We start from the raw sequence: 21,746 nt of genomic DNA, 5'->3' as shown, positions 1-21,746 counted from the left end.
AGCTTTTGTGTCACCATAGCATATTATTGGTATTCAGGATATAATAGAACCCCCTGTATCTTGTATCCTGTTCCGTTATGGAACCCCTCTTGGGAGCAGCTTATAAAGGATAGTTTATGAGACAAAAATATAGTATTTGGACACATGAATGCTTCCATGTAGAATCTGACGTAGTAAGATCTGGAACTTCCAGGCACATTTATCACTACCACAACTGGCTGGAAGTCTTAGAGAAATAGGGACTCACATGACAGTAACCTTGTTTCTGAGCACATTTCTAAATGTAACTCTTTCCTACCACTTGAGATTAGCAGAGAGGGTGGAAAACTATACATAATTGGGAATGTGACTGAGATGTGAGGAGAGGAGACCTTTCTTCTGAGGTGGCTTCCATGCGAAGTCCACTTTTTTCTTTCTTGCCACTAGTTCTTATAATCTCTACTAAGGTACTAGGACATTATAAAGCAAAGACACACTGACGCCTCCCTGCATCGTGAAAGCTTTGATCGGAACATCCCAGTTGGTAAAGGATCTCCGTTGCCTCTCGTTAGAACTTAACTGTGTTCGACAGTTCATTCACTCAGTTCTTGGGCACATACTATGTGTGGGCACTGGTCTCAGTGCTGAAAATGCAACAGGAAAGATGACAGTGTTTCAGCTCTCCTGGAACTTAGTTCCGCGTGCGGCGGGGAGAGGCAGGCAGTAGCAAATCTATAACCTGTCAGGGGTAGTCCCGTGGAGAAAATCAAGCAGGAGGAGGAGACACAGAGCGATGGGTGGTGGAGACTTCTTGGATTTGATTTCACGGAGCCCTGAAGGAAGTGAGGGGGGCTGAGGCAGCCATTGCGCACTGGGCAGGGGGAGGGCGGGGAGGTGGCTTGGGTGTTTGGGTCATAGCCAGGGGGCCAGTGGAGCTGGACTAGGGAGGGGGGCCAGAGCCACAGTTGTCGAGGTTGGGGAAGTAGCCAGGGCAGATCATATGGGGTTTGGCTGTGTTCCGGTAAATCTTTATGGATACTGAAATTTGATTTGCATATCATTTTCATGCATTGTGAATTAATCCTCATCTCCTCTTCATTTGTTTCAACCATTTAAAATTGTAAAAAATAATTCTTAGCTCTCGGGCCACAGTAAAATAGGCTATAGGCTGGATTTGGCCCGTGGGTCATAGTCTGCCAACCCTGATCTATATCATTACGTGATTTTATCCTCTGCATTGTATGTATCGGTACCTGACATTTTTAATTTGTGTTTAAGTTTAGTGCTTTGTCATCCTCCACTAGAAGGAAAGCTTTTTAAGAACAAGAACTTTTCTCTTTTTTTTTCTCTCCTCCTTTGTTCTTTGGTTTTTGTTTTAAGAAGTTGCTTATGGTCCTTGGCATTGGGCACGCCTCGCTGCTCCAGCCCCAGGCGGAGTTCCTTTGCCCCAGTGGCAGCTGCTCAGGGACTCCTGCAGGTTGTCCTGCGTGCCACCTGCAGGGTGCCCTGAGCACGGGGACTCTGCATTGCTTGCTTTCGGCGTCTCAGTCACCTAGTCCAAAGCCCATAAGAGAGTGGATACTAAAAAAAGTGTGTGTGGCCTGACTGATGGACAAGGCCTCTGGGATTTTGAGATACCCAGCTTATAAACTGCTGCATTAAATAATCTCCAACATCTGTTCTCACCATGGCTTGTCTGATCTCAATTGTTTACATCCAGAAGCATTTTTGAGAAGGCAGTAGATTCACCCCATACCGTTTTCCCCTGGGGATCAGAGAGGGTTCCAATGGTGGTATCAAAGAATGCTGCAGTGTCCTTTTAGCCACAAGCCCTCCTGTAAGGTGTTCACTCCTAGGAGCCAGTAACAGAAGGAAGTCCCCTTCACACATATTCTGGGCTAGTGGCCACAGAAAGAGAGACGGGCAGAACAGCATTGGGCCACACGGCAGATCTGGATAAAACACGGACACCTTGAAGATTTCCTTCATCTTTGAGATCCCTGAGAAGTGCTGTCTATGTTTTCATCTGGGGATTTGTGATTTGTGGGGGTGTGGTAGATTACGGCAAAGTACTCGGGTTTGATACTTTATCAGTCAGCCTAGGCCAGGATATGCTGCACCAACAAGCACCCCCAGATCGTGGCGACTCCGAACCAGGTAGGTTTGTCGCTCATACCGGAGGACCATCCGGGTTAGTTCAGGGTCAGTTCCAGTTCAGGACGAAGCTGGCTGAGCATCCACATCTCGAATGTCACTAATCGCTGTGACAGAGGGCAGGAGAGCCCCGGAGAGTCTGGCCTTGGCCATTAAACACTCTGGCCTGGAAGCGACACGCGTCACTTCTGGTCACAGCCCCTTGACCCATTGCTCCATCTAACCACAAGGGGCCAGGAAGTGCAGTCCTTCCATGTGCTCAGAAGATAGAAAGCTGGAAATATTTGGTGAACTGTATTAATGACTTAACACAACTCTGATTGCTTCTAAATGTTTTTGAACATATCTTTGCGATGGGAAACAACCATGGTTAGAGACTGGGGTAGGGTTGCTGAAGGAAGACACTCAAGTTTATTTCTGCTGTAGGCTCCTTCTCCCTGGAAAAAGAACAGCTGTACATTCAGTTCAGCAAGTATTTGCGGAATGTCTACCCTGTGCCAAGCGCATGAGTGGAAATGATATTTTTATGAAATAAAGATGTCTTAGTTATTTTTATGTCTTACCAACAACTGAGGAGTTCAGTTTAGCCTGTGGGAAGGATAATTTTAAGGCCTGGAACTTTAGGTAATAATGTAAATTTTTATGAGTCTTTTTTTGGTGGTTGTTCATTGTTACCTAAATAATTATACCACTCACATGTTTTTTTTGTTTTCATTTGTTTTCTTTTTTTTAAATTAATATGTTATGTTAGTGACCATACAGCACATCCTTAGTCTTTGATGTATGTTCCATGATTCATCATTTGCGTATAACACCCAGTGCACCATGCAATATGTGCCCTCCTTACTACCCATCACCAGCCTATCCCAATCCCCCACCCCCCTCCCCTCTGAAGCCCTCAGTTTGTTTCCCGGAGTCCATGTTTGAGGAAAGGATTGCTTTTCTGAAATCTAGGTTTGGCTAAAATTGTTTTTGGGGGCGCCTGGGTGGCATAGCGGTTAAGCGTCTGCCTTCGGCTCAGGGCGTGATCCCGGCATTGTGGGATCGAGCCCCACGTCAGGCTCCTCTGCTACGAGCCTGCTTCTTCCTCTCCCACTCCTGCTGCTTGTGTTCCCTCTCTCACTGACTGTCTCTATCTCTGTCAAGTAAATAAATAAAATATTTAAAAAAATAAAATAAAATAAAATAAAATTGTTTTTGGAGAAAGATGATGACATTTGCAGAATATTGCTGTGGCAAATATTTTGTTGCTGCCTACGGTTCCATTCTGGAGAGAGTTAGGAAGAGTGTAATTTTGACTGCGTGAATGCCCTGAATTCATCCTAAATTCAGATTCCTCAAAATGAAGAGTAGGGTGAAAACGTAAAAGCAGACTTTGCAGTGGTGTGCTTGGTTCATAACTACACCCTCACAACAAGACTAGGGATCGTTGGACATCTTTGACGGTGCAGAGGATAGCGGCAAAGAAGAGAAGGAAAGCCATGGATGTTGACATGGGACCACTGCATCTTTGGAAGACAGGAAAAGGGCACACTGGGCTGACTGCCAGCAGTATAGTGGGGTCCCTTGCCAAAAAGGCATGAGGTTTTATATAAAGAGCCTCTGCGCGTCCAATGGATTATGTTACACTTAAGCTGAAATAGGGCTGTAGCAGTTAACTGTTGCCACAATAGCGCTGTGTAACAAACCAGTCAAACTTCAGTGGCTTCAAAAATCTATTCTCACTTGTGTAGCTGTGGGTCAGCTGGGAGTCAGGATCAAGGCTCAAGCCATCGGTTGAGTGTGGGTCTGCCCCACATGTCTCTCATGCTCCTTAGATGGGTGAGCTAGCAGGGGCAGGTGCTTGTGATGGCAGAAATGTAGAAGCTACACTCAGGCATACATTTCAATACTCTGCGTCTTATCTTGTAATGTCCCACTGGTCAAAGCAGGTCACATGGCCCAACATCAATAGGGCTTAGAAAGATACTCCTCCCTTTGGGGGGGCAGCTGTGAAGTTGTTTTTAACAATAACCTAATTACCATGAAGGCTTTGAGTTGTTTCTTTACCCATTGGGCCCTTGATCTTTGAGATCAGTGATAAACTGTAACAGACCTCAGGAATATACGCTCTTGGGGTTATTCAGAGAACTCTTTTGAGTCTTGACACTCAAGTCCATCCTGCACTCATCTGTCCCACACTTCCTAAGCACAGATACATCGGATGGGGGCAGAGGCATTTGAGTAGAGCATGAATTTAAAGCATGTAAGGGGGGGTGGTACCCGGGTGGCTCAGTCTGTTGAGTGTCCGACTCTTGATTTCAGCTCAGGTCTTGATCTCAGGGTCATGAGTTCAAGCCCCACATTGAGCTCTACAGCATGGAGCCTACTAAAAAAATAAAAATAAAACATATAAAGGGAGATGTTAACTAAATTGAACTTAATTTTTTTTAATATTTAGTCTTAAAAAAATGTAAAGGGGGACACAGACTTCTCCCCAAACCTCCCATTTGCCTGGGGAGAAAACCACCCACACTGTTCATCAAACTGGAGGATGTGGAGGTCCTAGGCATCTTATTCCCCCAGTATTTCCCTAAAATACCCAGATGGCTATGCACAGACACAAATGCATTCACGCGTGTGAGCGCACGCATACACAGTTTCCCTGAGTTTGCGATTCCTTTCCTTAGTCAAGTTTAAACAAACACCCTAGGTTTCTCGTATATATGCATTGCAGTGCAGAACTACGTAAGTCAAAGAGCCTCCGGGAGCATGAGGCCCCCAGCTGGCCAGGTTCCTGGATTTCCCGGAAGCAGGACCAGGCCCTCGGCTCCCTCCGAGCAGACCCAGCAGCAATTACTAGTGAGCCTGCATCTTACCCCCGCCCCCGCCCTCAGTTGGTGCGGCCTATTCCATCAGGTACCGTCTGATCTGGGGAAGGCCAGACCCTAATAACAGAAAACAAAGGTTTTAGAAGTGGGATGTTTGTTTCTTCATCCGTCTATAGAGATAGATGTAAAGCCAGAGCAGATTACTTTGAAATTGGCCTTTCATCTGAAAACACTTCCAAGAAATGTTAAAAAAAGAAGGCAAAAAAGCTTGTCCTTGATTTACCCTGGAGAAGTTTTGCTCTTTTCAATTTTTATTTACTGTGATTGAAGTGGCGCCATCTTGCTCTTGTCAGACTCACCTCCGGTTACTGAGGGAGACCAGGGGCCAGAAAATCCAGACCTCTGAACTGCGGCGCAGGACCAGATGCCCACCACCCCCCCACCCCCACCGAGAAAGGAAAGAAAGGGCATTAACTTTACTAAACGCCTACTCTGTGCCTGCCCCTTTCCCCCGCCGGACCTCGTGTGATCTCCCCATCAGCTCGCTGAGGTGGGCCCTGGGAGCATCGCCAGCCATAAAACGACGAAAGGAAACCAAGCCTTAAGGAAGTTGGATAATTGACCCTCAGTCACAGAGCTAAAAAGGAGCAGTGCCTTGATTCAAAGCCTGCTTACTTTATTTTTTTTTAAAGATTTTATTTATTTATTTGACAGCTAGTGAGAGAGGGAACACAAGCAGGGGGAGTGGGAGAGGAAGCAGCAGGCTCCCAGTGCGGAGCATGGAGCCCGATGTGGGGCTCGATCCCAGGACCCCGGGATCACGCCCTGAGCCGAAGGCAGACGCTTAACGACTGAGCCACCGAGGTGCCCCTGCTTACTTTATTTTTTAAAGTCATTAACTTTTGGCGGGCAGTTCCATGAATTTTAACACACCATAGAGATTTGTGTTAGCAGCACAGTCATCAGGATAGGGAAACATTCGTTTATGCTCTTCCTTTCCTAGTCACACTCTCTCCCCGAGCTCTGGCAGCCTCTGATCTGCCCTTCAGCACTGTCATTTGGGTTTCTGGAGAATGTCGTAAATGGAGTCCTACAGGCTGTGACCTCTTGAGATCGGCCTCCTGCGCAGCCATTGCTCTGCAGAGCCCGCGGAGCAGCGGCGCGCCCAGATTGTTCTGCTTTCCTGCTGAGTGGTATTTCACAGGATGGATGGAGCCGTTAGCTTAACCACTCACCCACTGAATGACATATGGGTTGTTTCCAGTTTGGGGAGTATTCTGAAGAGCGCTATTGTAAACATTAGTGTAAAGGGTTTGGGGTGAACGTAAGTCTTCCTTTATCAAGGGTAAATTCCCAGGAGTGTGACTGCTGGGTCATACGGTGAGTGTGCTGAACCCTGTCAGAAACCGCCAACACGTTTCCCAGAGTGCTGTCCCATTAAAACCCAGTCTTGAACAACCCCAACCCATGCATTCCCCTCTCCAGTTAGCCGTGGTTTATGGAGAGCAGGCAAAGCTTCCTTTTGGGGAATGTTATCTTCACCTGGGAGCCACGGGGAGGCAGAGGCAGAAAACTTCATCTGGACTTGCCAGGGTCGCATGGCCCAGGGACTCAAGGGGCAGGGGGAAGAGTGTTGGTGGAGGACAGCGGGGAGCATGATTGTGCCACCTGGACCCCAAACCAGGAAAAATTCGATGGTTTGGGCTAAGCTTTAAATGTTTCCTTAGAACTGAAATCCCACGTGCTCTTGCCGCAGAACAGAAGTTACTAAGAGGCGGAGACACCGCAGAGTTATTTGTGTTGCAAACTGATCCATCTTCCCAAACCTGCTGCAAAGGGAACTTGCTGTCTGCTGCGATGTCCCTGACCTCCAGGGGCGAGTAATAGAACTGCGTCCCCAGGCAACACTTGTAAATCCCTAAGCAAATCTAGGGAAAGTCGTATGAAATGTGTTTCCTCCATAGCTCACCCCGAAGCTTCTGGATTTTCCTAGTCACTCCACCTCCTTATTACCAAACTTCCTGAAGATATTGGCAACGTGGTTGACAAATCACACCAACAGTTTTTAAGAGGCTTGAAATCCCAGGCTTAGACTCGCCGCTCTCAAGAGGTTCAGAGAGGAATTTTGCAAAGCTGGTCTTTTCCCGTATCTAGAACAGCTGCCTTTCTTGAGACCAGGCTAAATGACAGAATAAATTGCTTCTCAAATTTCCAAGGACTCAAAACAACCCATTTCTCAAAACAGAAATAAAAATAATAGGTAGTGAATTCAGCAGGGGAGTGTAAATTACAATCCTCTCACAAGGCAGTCCACAAAGTATTTGAAAGAAAACATAAATGAGGAGTATAAATGTGGGTGTCTACGCGGCAGAAACGTGGCTTGGAGTACAAGGCAGGCCTCAGATCCCGGCTCCCAGCTCTCAGACCTCCGGCAAGGAATGTCGGAGTGGGGCCGCTGACTACTTTCCTCAAAGCACCATGAAAAGCTTTTCTTGGGCCATCCAGTCCCCTGCTACTAGGAATCCTTCTTCTTCTTCCTTTTTTTTTAATATTCTATTTATTTATTTGACAGAGAGAGACAGCCAGCGAGAGAGGGACCACAAGCAGAGGGAGTGGGAGAGGAAGAAGCAGGCTCCCAGCAGAGGATCCCGATGTGGGGCTCGATCCCAGAACACCGGGATCACACCCTGAGCCAAAGGCAGATGCTTAACGACTGAGCCACCCAGGAGCCCCTCAGTGTGGCTTCTTGATATCCCCAAATCATGCCTTTGTTTACTCTTCGAATGTGTTACTTGACTAGATATTTTTGAGGAGGAGAGGGGACGGAAATTTAGAATTTAAACTAGTAGGCGTACCGGAGGCCTTTGATTTCCCCACAACACGGACACTTCCAAATCCCTCCTACAAACCCAGCCACCATAGCTTTCCAAACATCTTGCCTGCCATTTTAGTCACACTTGGCCCAGATCGCTGACTCAGCCCAAGCTGTGGAGCAGCTCCTGCTTCCTCGCGAGAGTGCCATGTGAACTTAGCAATTACCGAAAGGAGAAATGGCTACCCTTCCTCTTGCACCGCAGACAATAGTATACATTGAAATAAGGGTAAAATCTTGTTACATAGACTTTAAGCCTCACGTTTTAGAAGCGGGCTGTGGTAGCCAGGACATGAGAGAATAATTTGTTATTTAGGAGTGAAATGGCTAACAGTATCGGATTAATTATGGCACACAAAAAGCAGAGAGCGGGGAAGCCCGCTTCACTTCCTTCCTCTCGCTGAGTGCTTTCTAATTACTTTAGTTTTGACTAGGACTTGCACTAGAAAGGAGGAAGAAATCATGAGCAACTTATTTGGCAAATGTTTGATAGTTAAAACCGTTGAAATCAACGGTTTAAATATATATTCGGGACTCTATTTTACACTTGGCAATTTTAATTTTTGTCTTCCCCAGGCAGATAACATCAAGTGAATTACACAAAAATCAACCAGTGCAGAAAGTCTATTGACTTGTTGTTGTTGTTCTTGACACTTCGTAGCCGCATCCCCCACTGAATTAGTTGTCAGTTTTCGGCTGCTGTTGTGTGGTTAGTACTCCCACTTGTAATAAATAGTAAAATGACCGTCTGCAATTTCTCAGCTATTTCAAAGTAGGTTTTAAATTATGAGGCTTAATGCATGCTTAAATAACTCTGAGTCGTTGAGTAAACACTGCTTTTTTTATGATGAGGCAAGTCATATGAGCCATCCGGCGCCTTTCGTGCAGTCCACAGATTTGATATTTTTCTCCTGAGTTCTCAGTTGGATATTTAAAAACATCTCTGAGATTGAATTGAGGCCTGTCAGAGCTATGGGTACATACATTGCTGTGTATTTATGGATGGCATTGAATGAAATTTGCCTCAATAAATGAAAATCCTTTCGATATAGCCTGATTTTTAAAACATTTAAAAAGCTATTTGATCGGTTTCATTATTTTCATGTGGAAGCAATGCTGTAACAATTTTATTTCAAAGATGACATTGAATATGAAATAGTAATACTGTCCAACCAGAAGAGGCAATGAATAATCGGGAAAAGAGAGGCTATTGACAAATGAGCCTTTAATGGAGAATCATTGCATTTCCGAGTTGCTTGAGACGTGGGCAACTATGCAGTTTATCCCCAGATTTCCTAGATGAAGAAGCTGTGGCCTGCTGCTTAAACTTGATGCCTGTTCCACAAACCCTGTCTTTGCTCTTCAAGCTTCCTCCTCCCCACGCTCCCCGAAAATCGCCTTGATTTGAACTTCACAGAGAAGTGAGAAATCAGGTCTCCAGAGGCCTTGCTGTCTACAAACCCATGCCATTCATTGTCTGCAAGCCTCCTATTTCAGAAGGTGATCCTCTCATCCATTCATGCATTTATCTCTGGAGCTTAGGTCAAACCAACCCGGCTGCTTGATCTCTCCTGCATATGTGTTTGGTGTCTTCCTTTCTGTTGGCACTTTCCCTTGGCTTAGAAACATGTTCAAGCCTCCCTTGCTTTTATTAAACACACACACACGTTCATATCTGAACTTCCAAGCAAGGTGACCTTCTCAATTCATGTTTTGAGATCTTTTATAGTCCATAGCCATAAAATATAAAATTGATCAAGGGGCACCTGGGGGGGCTCAGTTGATGAAACATCTGCCTTTGGCTCAGGTCATGATCCCGGGGTCCTGGGATTGAGCCCTGCGTCGGGCTCCCTGCTCCGCGGGGGAGCCTGCTTCTCCCTCTCCTCCCCGCTCGTGCTTTCTCTCGCTATCTCTGTCACTATCTCTGTGTCTCTCAAGTAAATAAATAAAATATTTTTAGAAAATTGATCAAATGATGGTAAACATCTGCAGATGGCAAACATCGGCAGAAGTGGTACCAAAACCATGAAGCTGAAAAGATCAACACATTGTACACGTTAAACTTATACCAAGTTGTATGTCCATTATATCTCAATGCAAATAACCTTTCAAAAACCATGAAGCTGAAGCCACAGAACTGTGCACTGTGGGTCTGGAAGGTAGAGGCCCCCGGGAATTCAACCTCAGTGGGCAGTGCGCTCCGCCAGTGCGCGCCATCAGCTCCCCGGAAGCCAAAGGAAGAGTTCTCGCTCACTGCTGCCCGGAGCTGCGTCTTCTGTGATCCTGCTTAACTAGGGGCAAGGGAGGAAGCAGATACTTCCCAGCAACCAGGACTTGAACTAAGCTGATCCCCGAGTCGTAAATACTCAACAAGATTCTGGATTCAGGGCCCTGGGAGTCAGGGGGGTGCAACCACAGAACTTCTCAATGAAGAAAGAATAGAGAGAAAGAAAGACAAACCTCCCAATGAAGGCGAAACTACTAAACAAAATTCCAGAGCACATCCAGGTAATTATTACTAAGAAAGACAGCCAATAAAGTTTGTCATCAGGATAGAAGTCATATATATTAAGTTGAAAAAGAATTTGAAGAAATAAGTGTATTTGGGACCCTCAAAGAGATAAAGAAAGGAATTTTATCTTATGATAAAATGACAGGACAAACATACAGAAATGAAACAAAAAGGAAGGAGAATGAAGTGGAAATATTTGAAATTAGAAATATGGTGATTGAAATTAAAAACTTACCAAAATAAACTCTAGGCTCACACAGTTGGAGAATTGGTGATTGGGAAGATGAACCAATTAATTTAACACTTTGAAGAGAGATGAAGGGAGAACAAAACAGATAAATATGAAAGCACATTTGAGAGACATGTAAGATCATTAAAAGGCTCTGATATGTGTCTGGTAAGTATTTCCAAAGTAGAATTGAGACAATGTAATAGATGGAATAATGAAAAACATAAAACCTGAAAAGATAAAGAATTGAAATTTGAAATGGCCTCAAGATTCAAACTGCTGTGAAGGTCTGTGTTGCAATTTCTCAACGCTGCCATTATAGACAATATGTAAATGAATGTGCTTGGTGTCTGCCAGTAAAACTTTATTCATACAACAGGCAGGCGGCAGGCTGAATTAGGCCAGCAGGCTGTAGTTTGACAGCCCCTGATCGAAAGTAGGAACCATTTTTTATGTTTTCATGTATATCCCTCCAGATATTTTGTATATATATTTAATTTTACATATATGATTACAAATGGTTGTTCACATATGCATACATACATCATGTACGTTATACACACATAAAAAGACATCGTAACTGAACCATATGTGACTTGGACCACACTTGCTCTTCTGGGCATCCACTTTTGGACAACACTCAGTACCCATCATCGTATCTAAAAACAAAAAATCCTACTCCTAAAACACTGATGAATGAGGCAGATTTTAACTAAAGTTTCTGAGGGGCTGTGAGGGAGGGCGTACATCACACCACTCAGCATAAAGCTTCCTAAAGGCCCCATTTGCTCACCTCTTTCCCCGCTGTTCCTCCCCCTGCAGCAGGCAGCTGGCCTCCCCCTCTCTGTCCAGCCTCCTCAGTACCACCCTGCAGCTGCCCTGGCCCCCCGGCTCCCACCTCACCCAGCTCTAGAAGTCCCTCAGCCCGCATATCCCAGCTGCCCAGGAAAACAAAGACCCACTAACCACCGTCACGGCAGGAGAAAATCTGGGTCCCTAACAACGGACAGACCACTGTATGGTTTCTCCAGCATGTTCCAGCTCTATCATGGAGGAGCTCGATTCATCCTGTCCCAGTATACATCTATACTGGTTTTGATGACTACATAGTATTTCATCGTATGTGTGTATCATTGTTTATATAACCAAGCCCCTAATTTTAAGCAATTCAGCTACCATACTGAGAATACTGTATTGGCGGAGGCCCACAAATCCATGCATTGTCATCAGCCAATACAGTTCGTGCACCTCTGTGGAAAGCAAATTTTCAACATACTTTTTAGAAGTGTATTTTATTGAAAAAAAAAAGATGTCTTTGAAATAGTAAACAGGTTTTTCAAAAAAAGCTCAGGGTCTTAAAACCTTGCTGTCTTGTGTGACCGCAGGTGGGGTCCCCTGGACTTTGTGGGTCACTTTCTCAGATCACAGGGATGAAAGCCATTGTCATTGGCTCCTGTCACAAAAATCGTGTGATTTTGAAATTTGTAGTCGATTCCTGTGGCTGCTGTATCAAATTACCACAAAGTGGGTGGCTTAAAACAATAGAAATGTATTCTCTCACTGTTCCGGAATCCAGAATAGCGAAATCAAGGTGTTGGCAGGGCTGTGCTCCTTCCAAAGACTCTTGGAGAGAATCCTTCCTTGGATTCTTGGACCATTTTGGCTCATCCAGCTTCTGGGGGTTCCAGGCCATTCCTGGCTTGTGGCTGCATTCCTTTAACTTCTGCCTCCATCTTCACAACACTTCCTCTGTGCCCAGGTCTTCCCCTCTCTGTCTCTTATGAGGACACTTTGTCTGTGTATTTAGGGTCCAGCTGGGTAATCCAAGATGGTCTCATCTCGTGATCATGAACTTCATTACATCTGCAAGATCCTTTGCCCAAATAAAGTCACATTCCCAGGTTCTGGGGGTTAGTACATGGACATATCATTTTGAAGTACATCATTCAACCCACTACGATATTGTTTTTAAATGTCCTGAGAGGGGCACCTGGGTGGCACAGCGGTTAAGCGTCTGCCTTCGGCTCAGGGCGTGATCCCGGCGTTATGNGAAGTACATCATTCAACCCACTACGATATTGTTTTTAAATGTCCTGAGAGGGGCGCCTGGGTGGCACAGCGGTTAAGCGTCTGCCTTCGGCTCAGGGCGTGATCCCGGCGTTATGGGATCGAGCCCCACATCAGGCTCTTCTGCTATGAGCCTGCTTCTTCCTCTCCCACTCCCCCTGCTTGTGTTCCCTCTCTCGCTGGCTGTCTCTATCTCTGTCGAATAAATAAATAAAATCTTAAAAAAAAATAAATAAAAATAAATGTCCTGAGAGCCCAAGGGGAATAATTTCTTTGATTCAATCATAAATGAGCAGAATGTTGAATCACAAATACTAACTAGTATTTTTCCTAGGTACTGGTGTACATTTGAATAATGTCTCTAATTTCTTTTCAACTCTATTTCAATCTTTAAGTGTCAGCAATGAGGGTTATCAAGACAAACTCAAACTTCAGTAACTGGCTTTGAAACCAGTTTTTGTTTTGGTTTTTTTTTGTATCAAGCGGGCATCAAGGTCAACATTAGAACGGTCTGAACAGCAGATTAGGGCAGCTTCTGGTTTGGAGGAACTGTTGCGAATCACGCACTTCGAGGACTGGAAGCTGTGGAGATGCCGGCTGAAGCTCAAAAGTCTGACCAGCACAGACTCTCGCTCCACATCCCATCGGGCCACCAGGTTTGCGGCAACTTTCTATGACATTGAAACCCTAAAAGGTAGGTGTGTGTGCGCACGTGCGTGCGCGTGTGGGTGTGTATGTGTGCGCATGCACGCAAGCCAATTCTTGCTCTTTATCAGATACCAACACATGCACCAGCTTCTTCCAAAGGTTTCGGTAGGACAGGAGAAGAGGGTGTCTTTGATTTCATAGCCTCGGTGTTAGCAGAGAATCCTCGGTTTCCTGTGTTTACTCTATAGAGAAATATATTCAATATGATTTTGAGATCTAAAACCCACACAAAAGAACCCTTCAGAATTCAGAAATATATTGAACTCAGAGATGCGAACAAAAAACAAACCCAGAAAGACCATTCTTAGTAGAAAAAAAATCATTGGGCTTACTTAAAAACATAAGAGAACCAAGGTGTTCATCAGCAAGGAGCATTCTACTGCCATACCCACATGAATAAAAACCAATAAATCAGGCATAGCTTTTTTTAGTTCTTCAAAATTCTGTGATTTTCTTTTTGTAGTGAAAATGAAAAGTAGAAGTTGGAAGCTGAGTTGTAATATTGCGTACTGAGATTACTAGGTGATGGAAGTGGGAGATCCTCTAGACGAAAGAACCCAAACTCCAGATAGGAAATAACCTAATTTGAAATAAGGGGGAGGCTTGTTCCCTAGTAAGGGATGGAGATTCTTTATAAGAAAACCATTATCGTATAGGTACTGTGCCATAATGAATGACACTTGCCAAGCACAGCTGTGTGGCCTCTCATGAGGCATCTTTTGGGATGACATAGAAACACGACACAAGAAGCCACTGTGGCTCTGTTGGTCTAGCATTTGAGGCTTGATTAACCTATGATTATCTAGTAACGGAGTGTATCTATCACATAAGGCAAATTGACCACTAAGCCAAAATTAGTTTTTTTCTTTTTTCTAGAATTATCTTTTTTCCATTTGTAAAAAGATGACGATGTTGCACAGGCCCCTGTTGTCAGCTGTGGGGAAGGCTGTGCGTAGTCGGGATGAATCTTCTCGGCAGCACAGCGGGCAGGAAGGAGTGTAAAGAGGATTCTTTGTGCTCATGCGTATAACTATGTCTAAGTGAGTTCAGATAGTTGGCACTGTGGCCTAGAACCCACTTTATTCGGAGGTTTGAAGCTCTGGTTGTTTCCGTGTCGTGAATTAGCACGGACTTCATGGAAACAAAGGGGTCAGACCTCACCTGGAGATCCAAAGCCTTAACCAGATTCCCTGTCTCAAAGTCTGAGGTAAGCCTGGAGATACTCTGTGAGAATGGAGAGAGACAAACATTTACCATACAACCAAGACTAGGCGATTAAAAAAAAAAAAAGTCAGTGACATTGACATTCTCTCAGGAGGAAACCTTAAAAAAATATTTAAAAATTTTTTTAAAGATTTTATTTATTTGACAGAGAGAAAGAGAGTGAGAGAACACGAGTGGGGAGAGGGGCAGAGGGAGAGGGAGAAGCAGACTTCCTGCTGGGCAGGGAACGCCAATGCGGGGCTTGATCCCAGGACCCCAGGATCGTGACCTCGAGCTGAAAACAGACGCTTCACCAACTGAGCCACCCAGGCACCCAAAAATATTTTTTAAAAAACATAAAAATATGGAATTTTGCCAACTCTAAAATGTCTCTTATTACATGGGGGATCATCTGAAGTGATTTACTAAGTTAGAAGCAGTAAATAATCAAATCGATGTGTTACACCAATTGTAATTTGTTATCCACTCTCCCTCATGGATTTGGGGTGATTCCCTGAGGCAAAGCAGTCCTGCTGGGCAGTAGGAAAGAATAGTAGAGTTATGAAGCTTTTAAGCAATGGCATTAGTCATAATTCCACACAATTTTGATTAAAATCTGACCACTTCGACTTTCAAAACTTAGTTTTACAAAAAAGCAAATGGAAAGCAACATTTAAGTAGAATTTTAAACAAAGGATGTTTTCATAAGTTGACTACTTGTTTTCCCCAGGATTCATGATTAATAACAGTGAATTAAATAATACTCATATTAATACCTAATTGGGTAATTTGTTTCTCATGGTTACAACCTTTAGGCTCTTTATATAGATATTCGTAATTGGAAATTTATTTTATTTTTTCAAATGATTTTTTTATTATGTTAGTCACCATACAGTACATTCCCGGTTTCATAATCGGAAATTTAAAAGGATCTCTTGGGTTAGATTTTATGATGAAAAAACAAAGTTAAGGCAAATTGTGTAGTGTATGCGTTGCTTTTCAGGTGGCCAAAATCTTGTCTTTTGTGTTTTTAGTGACCGAAGGAGCAACTTCTGACGAATATTAAGATGTGAGGGAGAGGAATAAAGATATGAAAAGGTGTTTTAAGGGAATAATGTAGAAACTAGGGTCAGATCTCCAATAATATCATATCTGTATACTTCAAGCAGAAGTTCTCTTTGTCCCTTCCAGTGGAAACATGTTCACATCTGTGGGAACTCAGAATAATGTGGGGAGAGACCAGTACAAACTTGAAGATGGGTAAAAATGAAGAAGAGTTTACCTATTGCCGTATAACGCACTACCCTCAAACTTAGCTGCTTGAAACAACATTTGTTTACCTCACAGTTTCTGTGGGTTAGAAATACAGACATGGCCTAGCCAGGTGTCTCTCCTTCAGGATCTCTCCAGAGGCTGCAGTCAAGGCGTCATCTTGGACTGCAGGCGGCTTCTCACGGTTTAATCAGGGCACGGTGTGCTTCCCAGTTGACTCAGAGGTTGTTGGCAGGACTCAGTTCCTCACAGGCTGTTGAACTGAGAGCCCCAGTTCCTCACAGGCTGTTGGCCAGAGTCCGCTCTCAGTTCCTTGCCATGTGGACCTTTCCAGCTTGATGGCTTGCTTTATCAAAGCCTACAAATTGAGAAGGCAAGAGAAAGAGAGTGCCGGCAAGAGGAGAGACTGCTAGCAAGACAGAAGTCAGTCTTTTTTAACCTTACCGTGGTAGTGACATCCCATCACTTTTTCTGTATTCTCTTCGTAAGAATCAAGTCACTCGGCCCAACCCACACAGAGGAAGGGATTGTACAAGGGTGTGAACACCAGGAGGTGGGCATCACTGGGAGTCAGTTTAGAAGCTTCCTACCGCTGGATCACCACCACCTCCAACATTTAATGAGCTCTACAGTTGCATGACAAGCTAAAAGAAAATCTTTACAATTGTCCTTATCATAAAATTGAATCATTTCCCAAAAACATCTGTAGAAAGCCTCTACAGCTTTGAGTATCAAAGTGTCAGGATCTAATTTTTAAAAATAAACTGTGAGAGGGGCGCCTGGGTAGCGCAGTCGTTAAAGCGACTGCCTTCAGCTCAGGGCGTGATCCCGGCGTTCCGGGATCGAGCCCCACATCGGGCTCCTCTGCTGTGAGCCTGCTTCTTCCTCTCCCACTCCCCCTGCTTGTGCTCCCTCTCTCGCTGGCTGTCTCTCCGTCACATAAATAAATAAAAAATCTTAAAAAAAAATTTAAAAATAAACTGTGAGAGAAAAGCAAGTACTGTTTTACAAGAAAGCAGGTAATCTTTTTATTCCCAGAGGCTTGTCTCTTTTTCTTGTTTCCCTCCAATTAGCTAGAACGGCTAGAATATTGCTCCTGCCATCAAAATGAACTGGACTATTTCATTATTTTACTTAAACATCAGTATTGGGCATTCACATGTGAAAAAACCCTCGCTCGAGGAAACATTAGTTCCACTTAAATTTCCATTCATGTAATTTGCCCGCGTTGAGTCCTACCGTAGTCACTTAAGCGACAAACAGAAATGTATTTCTTGATGGTGCAAAGACCTCCCCACCCCGACTTGAAATAGAAGAAATGCTCTCCAGCTGTGTCCTGAAATTGCTTTTACTAAATGACATTTACGCGGTATTTCTTTACGTGCCCCCGCTCACCTCCTTATTAGCCAGCTTCTCCAGGGGTACCCCACGTAGTTGTATACCGGAGACGGCATATCTTCACCAGAGAAGGTATCGTACGCATGGGACGGAGCACAGATGGTGGCTGTAATTTTTCTGAAAGCAATCTTTCGTTAGAGGGCTGACCCCAAACGGCCCATCTCGTGAGATGACCGGCCCTGCCCCTGTGAACCTGACCGCGTGCTGCGTAACCCCGGCGTGTGCCGGCCCCAATGAGCTTCCTTTCTGCAGTTATAGACGAGGAATGGCAGCGCACTCAGTGCGGCCCCAGAGAGACGTGCGTGGAGGTGGCCAGCGAGCTGGGCAGGAGCACCGACACGTTCTTCAAGCCGCCCTGCGTGAACGTGTTCCGGTGTGGCGGCTGCTGCAACGAAGAGAGCCTCGTCTGTATGAACACGAGCACCTCCTACGTTTCCAAACAGGTACGAGGGCATCCGCCGAAGCCCCGAGGACAGGTGCGCTGACAGCCACAGCGAGGCTTGTGGCCGAACACCGGTGCTCAATGCCCTGTGGGCATGATCTCATTTACTCCCCGAAACAAGCTCCCAGGGTATCCTACTGTCCTCCTCCATAGATGAGGAAACTGAGCTCAGGGAGCTCACCTGTGGCAGAGCTGGGACTCAAATCCCGGTCTGTGGGACTCCAGGGCCTGAACTCTTACGAGCTCCTGTCTCTCTGATGCTATAATGTCAAGAATGAGAAAGCCTTAGGGGAGGTAACTAGAACAGATGATAAAAGGAATGAAGGCATCTGCACTGTCTTGGGTATTCGTTGGGTCCTGTGTTGTTCAAGTGGAGTGACTGAGAAGAGTTGGACGGGGTGTGGGCAGGGCTTCAGGAAGGAGGAAAGGCTGGTGAAGTGCCCAGCGCTAGCAAAAGCCGAGCTGTTCCCACCTTGGGCTGAAGAGGCTAGGGGCTCGAGCAGTTTCAGAAACCCAGAGAGAAAGGGAAGAAGAGGCCTGCCAGAGTGGTTGGAGGAGTGGTGGCAAGGAATTGCGGGCAGAGGGTGGAGGAGGCAAGAGGACCAATGGATGCAGACATGGAGGTCAACGTCTTGAGACCCAGAGCCCAGCGGGGAAGGAAGGAGGGAGGGCGCATCTCTGGATGGACAGACGGAGCACACCTAGCACAAAAGATCTTTGAAAGTTAGTTTGTAGTCCCCATGAAAGAAACAATTCTTCCCTCTCCATCTTATAAAATCTCTTTTGCCCAGTAGATAAGTATTTCTTTCTATCACTACCATATTGTTGTCAAATGTCACAAATGTTGCATTGAAGAGCAGTCATAACAAACTTAGGAAAACATAGTAAAAGGCTGTAAGTCCAACTACATTCCTTTGGGTTCTGTGTTGCAAATTCCTCATGCATGTTGATGTATTCATTCGATTGTCACATTTACCTATGTAATCTGTTCTCTGTGAACAGCGGTAGTATAATGAAATTACATATGCAACGAATATGTCCATGGTAGGAAATTATCTTTAAAAAAATGTTTTTTAAGAGAGGGCATGAGTAAGGGGAGGGGCACAGGGAGAAGGAGAGAGAGAATCTTAAGCAGGCTCCACACCCAGTGCAGAGCCCAACGCAGGGCTTGGTCTCGCAACCCTGAGATCATGACCTGAGCCGAAATCAAGAGTCAGATACTTAACCAACTGAGCCACCAAGGCACCCCCCCCCTTTTTTAGAGGAGAATTATCTTAACTGGATGGAAAGAATGGAATGCTGATTTGATAATAGGTTAACTTATCCTTAATTTTATTCCCACTACCTCCTAAAATATCCCACAAACTGTTGAGTTTCTTTTTCTAAATTCTTTTAGAGAATCTTGGAACTTGTAAAAATTCTGACCTCTTACTATTTGACAATGGGGGGGGGAATGACATAAGTATGGCTAAGCAACAACTGTCAGTAGAAACAAAGCTTGCATAATGTAAGAGGCTTTGGTTCATGGCCATGTTATTCCCTAAAGCACAGCTGAAAAATTTCGCAAGAATATGAAGTTTATGCAAAGTAAACACTCTAAAAACATTCTCTTACTCAGACTCATAGAGGGTCCATTACATATCAAAAGGTCAGAATAAACACAACTTTAATGGATCGTTTCCACTTAATAATAGTTGAGTACTTTATTTTGATTGTTGTACTCAACAAATAATTAGTTTTAAAGAATGTACTTAAGTGTAAGTCTACAGCAGTTTTTCTTTCCAAATATGCACACTTGACCATTTTAATAGTAGCTTTAAAAAAACTACCTCTCACCGAAAAGTTATGGACTATTTGACGAAATACGTCTTTGAAACAAAGCGAATAAATGAATACTCTGTGTAGTAAGGACTATATGGAATGGGGATTGAATGAACAGAACACTAAAATCAAGTTCAAATTTATCCATATACCATAGAACCACTCTAAAAACAAAGTAATTGACATTTCTCTGAATTCTACTTGGCAAGATCCCACCTCGCTTCTTCTGGCCACAGACATTTTGTTCCAAAAAGTACTAAGGCATATTCTTAAGAGTATCACCTCTGGCTTTAGAGCAGGCCGCCTGAATTCAAATCCCCATTCTTCCAATAAATAGTTATGTGGCCTTAGGCAAGTTATGTAACCTCTCTGTACATCTGTTTCTTCACCTGTATAGAGTTGGGGGTGGATAAAGAAAAAACCCGCCCTATAATGTTGTTATAAGGGGTAAGTGAATTAATATAAAACAACACCTGGCATGTAGAAACATCGAAAGAATGATATTCATGTTACCTATCGTTACGATGATCTTGTATCAGTCAGCTATTACTGTGTAATGTAATGTGTGACGTAATCATACACACCCTAAAACTCTGTGGTTTCAAACAACAATGACTTATTCTTACCCAGGTATTCAAGAGTCAGTTTCGAGTGGGCTCAGTTGGGCTTGACTCCAAGCTACAGGTTAAGTGCAGGTCTGTTCCCTGTGTCTCTCGTCCCTGTAATTTCATTTAGTCTGTACAATTTATACTCAGTTTTAAAACAGGAGCAGGGACCAACCATGCCTTTCACAGGGGTACCAGTGACACCAAAAAGTTAAAAGATTTGGTCAAGCTTAAATACTACGCAAGGTTGCATAAGTCTCTGGTCTCCTGACTCTCAGCCCAACATCCTTTCCATCACGTCAGCCCTTATCCTTATGAGCTCTATTGTTAATGGACAGCTTTGCTAAAGTCACTACCATAAAGGACAATGCAGACTATAGAAATTATTATCTAAAAATATATATATGTGTTATGGTTCTTTTTCTCTTCTAGCTCTTTGAGATATCAGTGCCTTTGACTTCAGTACCAGAATTAGTGCCTGTTAAAGTTGCCAACCATACAGGTTGTAAGTGCTTGCCCACTGCTCCCCGCCATCCATACTCCATTATCAGAAGATCCATCCAGACCCCAGAAGAAGATCAGTAAGCGCTTCTTGTATTCCGTTATGCTTGTTCTTGCCTTTGCTGAAGTTGTATGTGGAGAACACTTCATTAATTACGTGTTAGATGTACATTGAAGTAGGACCAAAAACTCAGTGGTTATGAACTTACCCATCTACTTACAGATACCTTTGTTCATTTTAAAAATTATTTTTATTTTTTATTTCTTAGAGAGCGTGCGCACATGTGATCAGGGGGTGGTGGGGTGGGAGGGGCAGAGGGAGAGGGTGAGAGAGAATCTTAAGCAGGCTCCATGCCCAGTGCAGAACCTGACGTGGGGCTCGATCTCACCACCTGAGATCATGACCTGAGCTGAAATCACGAGTCAGACACTTAACCAGCTGAGCCACCCAGGTGCCCCTAGACACCTTTGTTGTTCTTTTTTTTTTTTTTTTTTTTGGGNTTTTTTTTTTTTAGGATTTATTTATTTATTTATTTATTTTAAAGAGAGAGCAAGCACGGGGCAGGGGAGGAGCAGAGGGCTTGGGAGAGAAATTCAAGCAGACTCCAAGCTGAGCATAGAGCCCCACGGAGGGCTTGATCTCACGACCCTGAGGTCATGACCTGAGCCTAAAACAAGAGTCAGACGCTTAACCAACTGAACCACCCAGATGCCCCGAAACCTTTGTTCTTAATATGCATAGTCCAGTGCAGTTGTATAAGTCTACTCCAGCCTCAACTTTGGCACATGTCCCTATTCCAGAATAAGCATTACGTGAAACTCATTTTTGGCTGTTTATCCTTGTAAGTCCCAAAATGGAGGGGGGGAGGTCCCCAAAGTCGCTGAGAGCGGCTGATGACTTTTCTGACTTTCCTCTTAAGAGTACCAAATGGAAAAGTCTTATTTTAAATTNGGGGCGCCTGGGTGGCACAGCGGTTGAGCGTCTGCCTTTGGCTCAGGGCGTGATTCCGGCGTTGTGGGATCGAGCCCCACATCAGGCTCCTCTGCTGTGAGCCTGCTTCTTCCTCTCCCGCTCCCCCTGCTTGTGTTCCCTCTCTCCCTGGCTGTCTGTATCTCTGTCGAATAAATAAAATCTTTAAAAAAAAAAAAAAAAAAAAAAAAAAAGGAACTAGC

General features: G+C 44.4%; 1 protein-coding gene across 2 annotated transcripts in view; it reads left to right on the top strand.

Annotated features, from left to right (window-relative positions):
* The window catches only part of VEGFD (vascular endothelial growth factor D), a 34,122-nt gene that overhangs the window by 4,301 nt on the left and 8,075 nt on the right, over nt 1-21,746 (top strand). For both annotated transcript variants that reach the window (XM_011236925.3, XM_002928957.4), the window contains exons 2-4: nt 13,107-13,317; nt 17,457-17,647; nt 20,505-20,653. In XM_011236925.3, the coding sequence (XP_011235227.1) occupies nt 13,107-13,317; nt 17,457-17,647; nt 20,505-20,653 (551 nt within the window). The remainder of the gene's footprint in view (nt 1-13,106; nt 13,318-17,456; nt 17,648-20,504; nt 20,654-21,746) is intronic.

The sequence above is a fragment of the Ailuropoda melanoleuca genome, chromosome X (genome assembly GCF_002007445.2).
Source record: "Ailuropoda melanoleuca isolate Jingjing chromosome X, ASM200744v2, whole genome shotgun sequence".
NCBI lineage: Eukaryota > Metazoa > Chordata > Mammalia > Carnivora > Ursidae > Ailuropoda > Ailuropoda melanoleuca.
The sequence above is the reverse complement of the archived record's forward strand: the minus strand, read 5'-3'. Positions and strand labels throughout refer to the sequence as shown.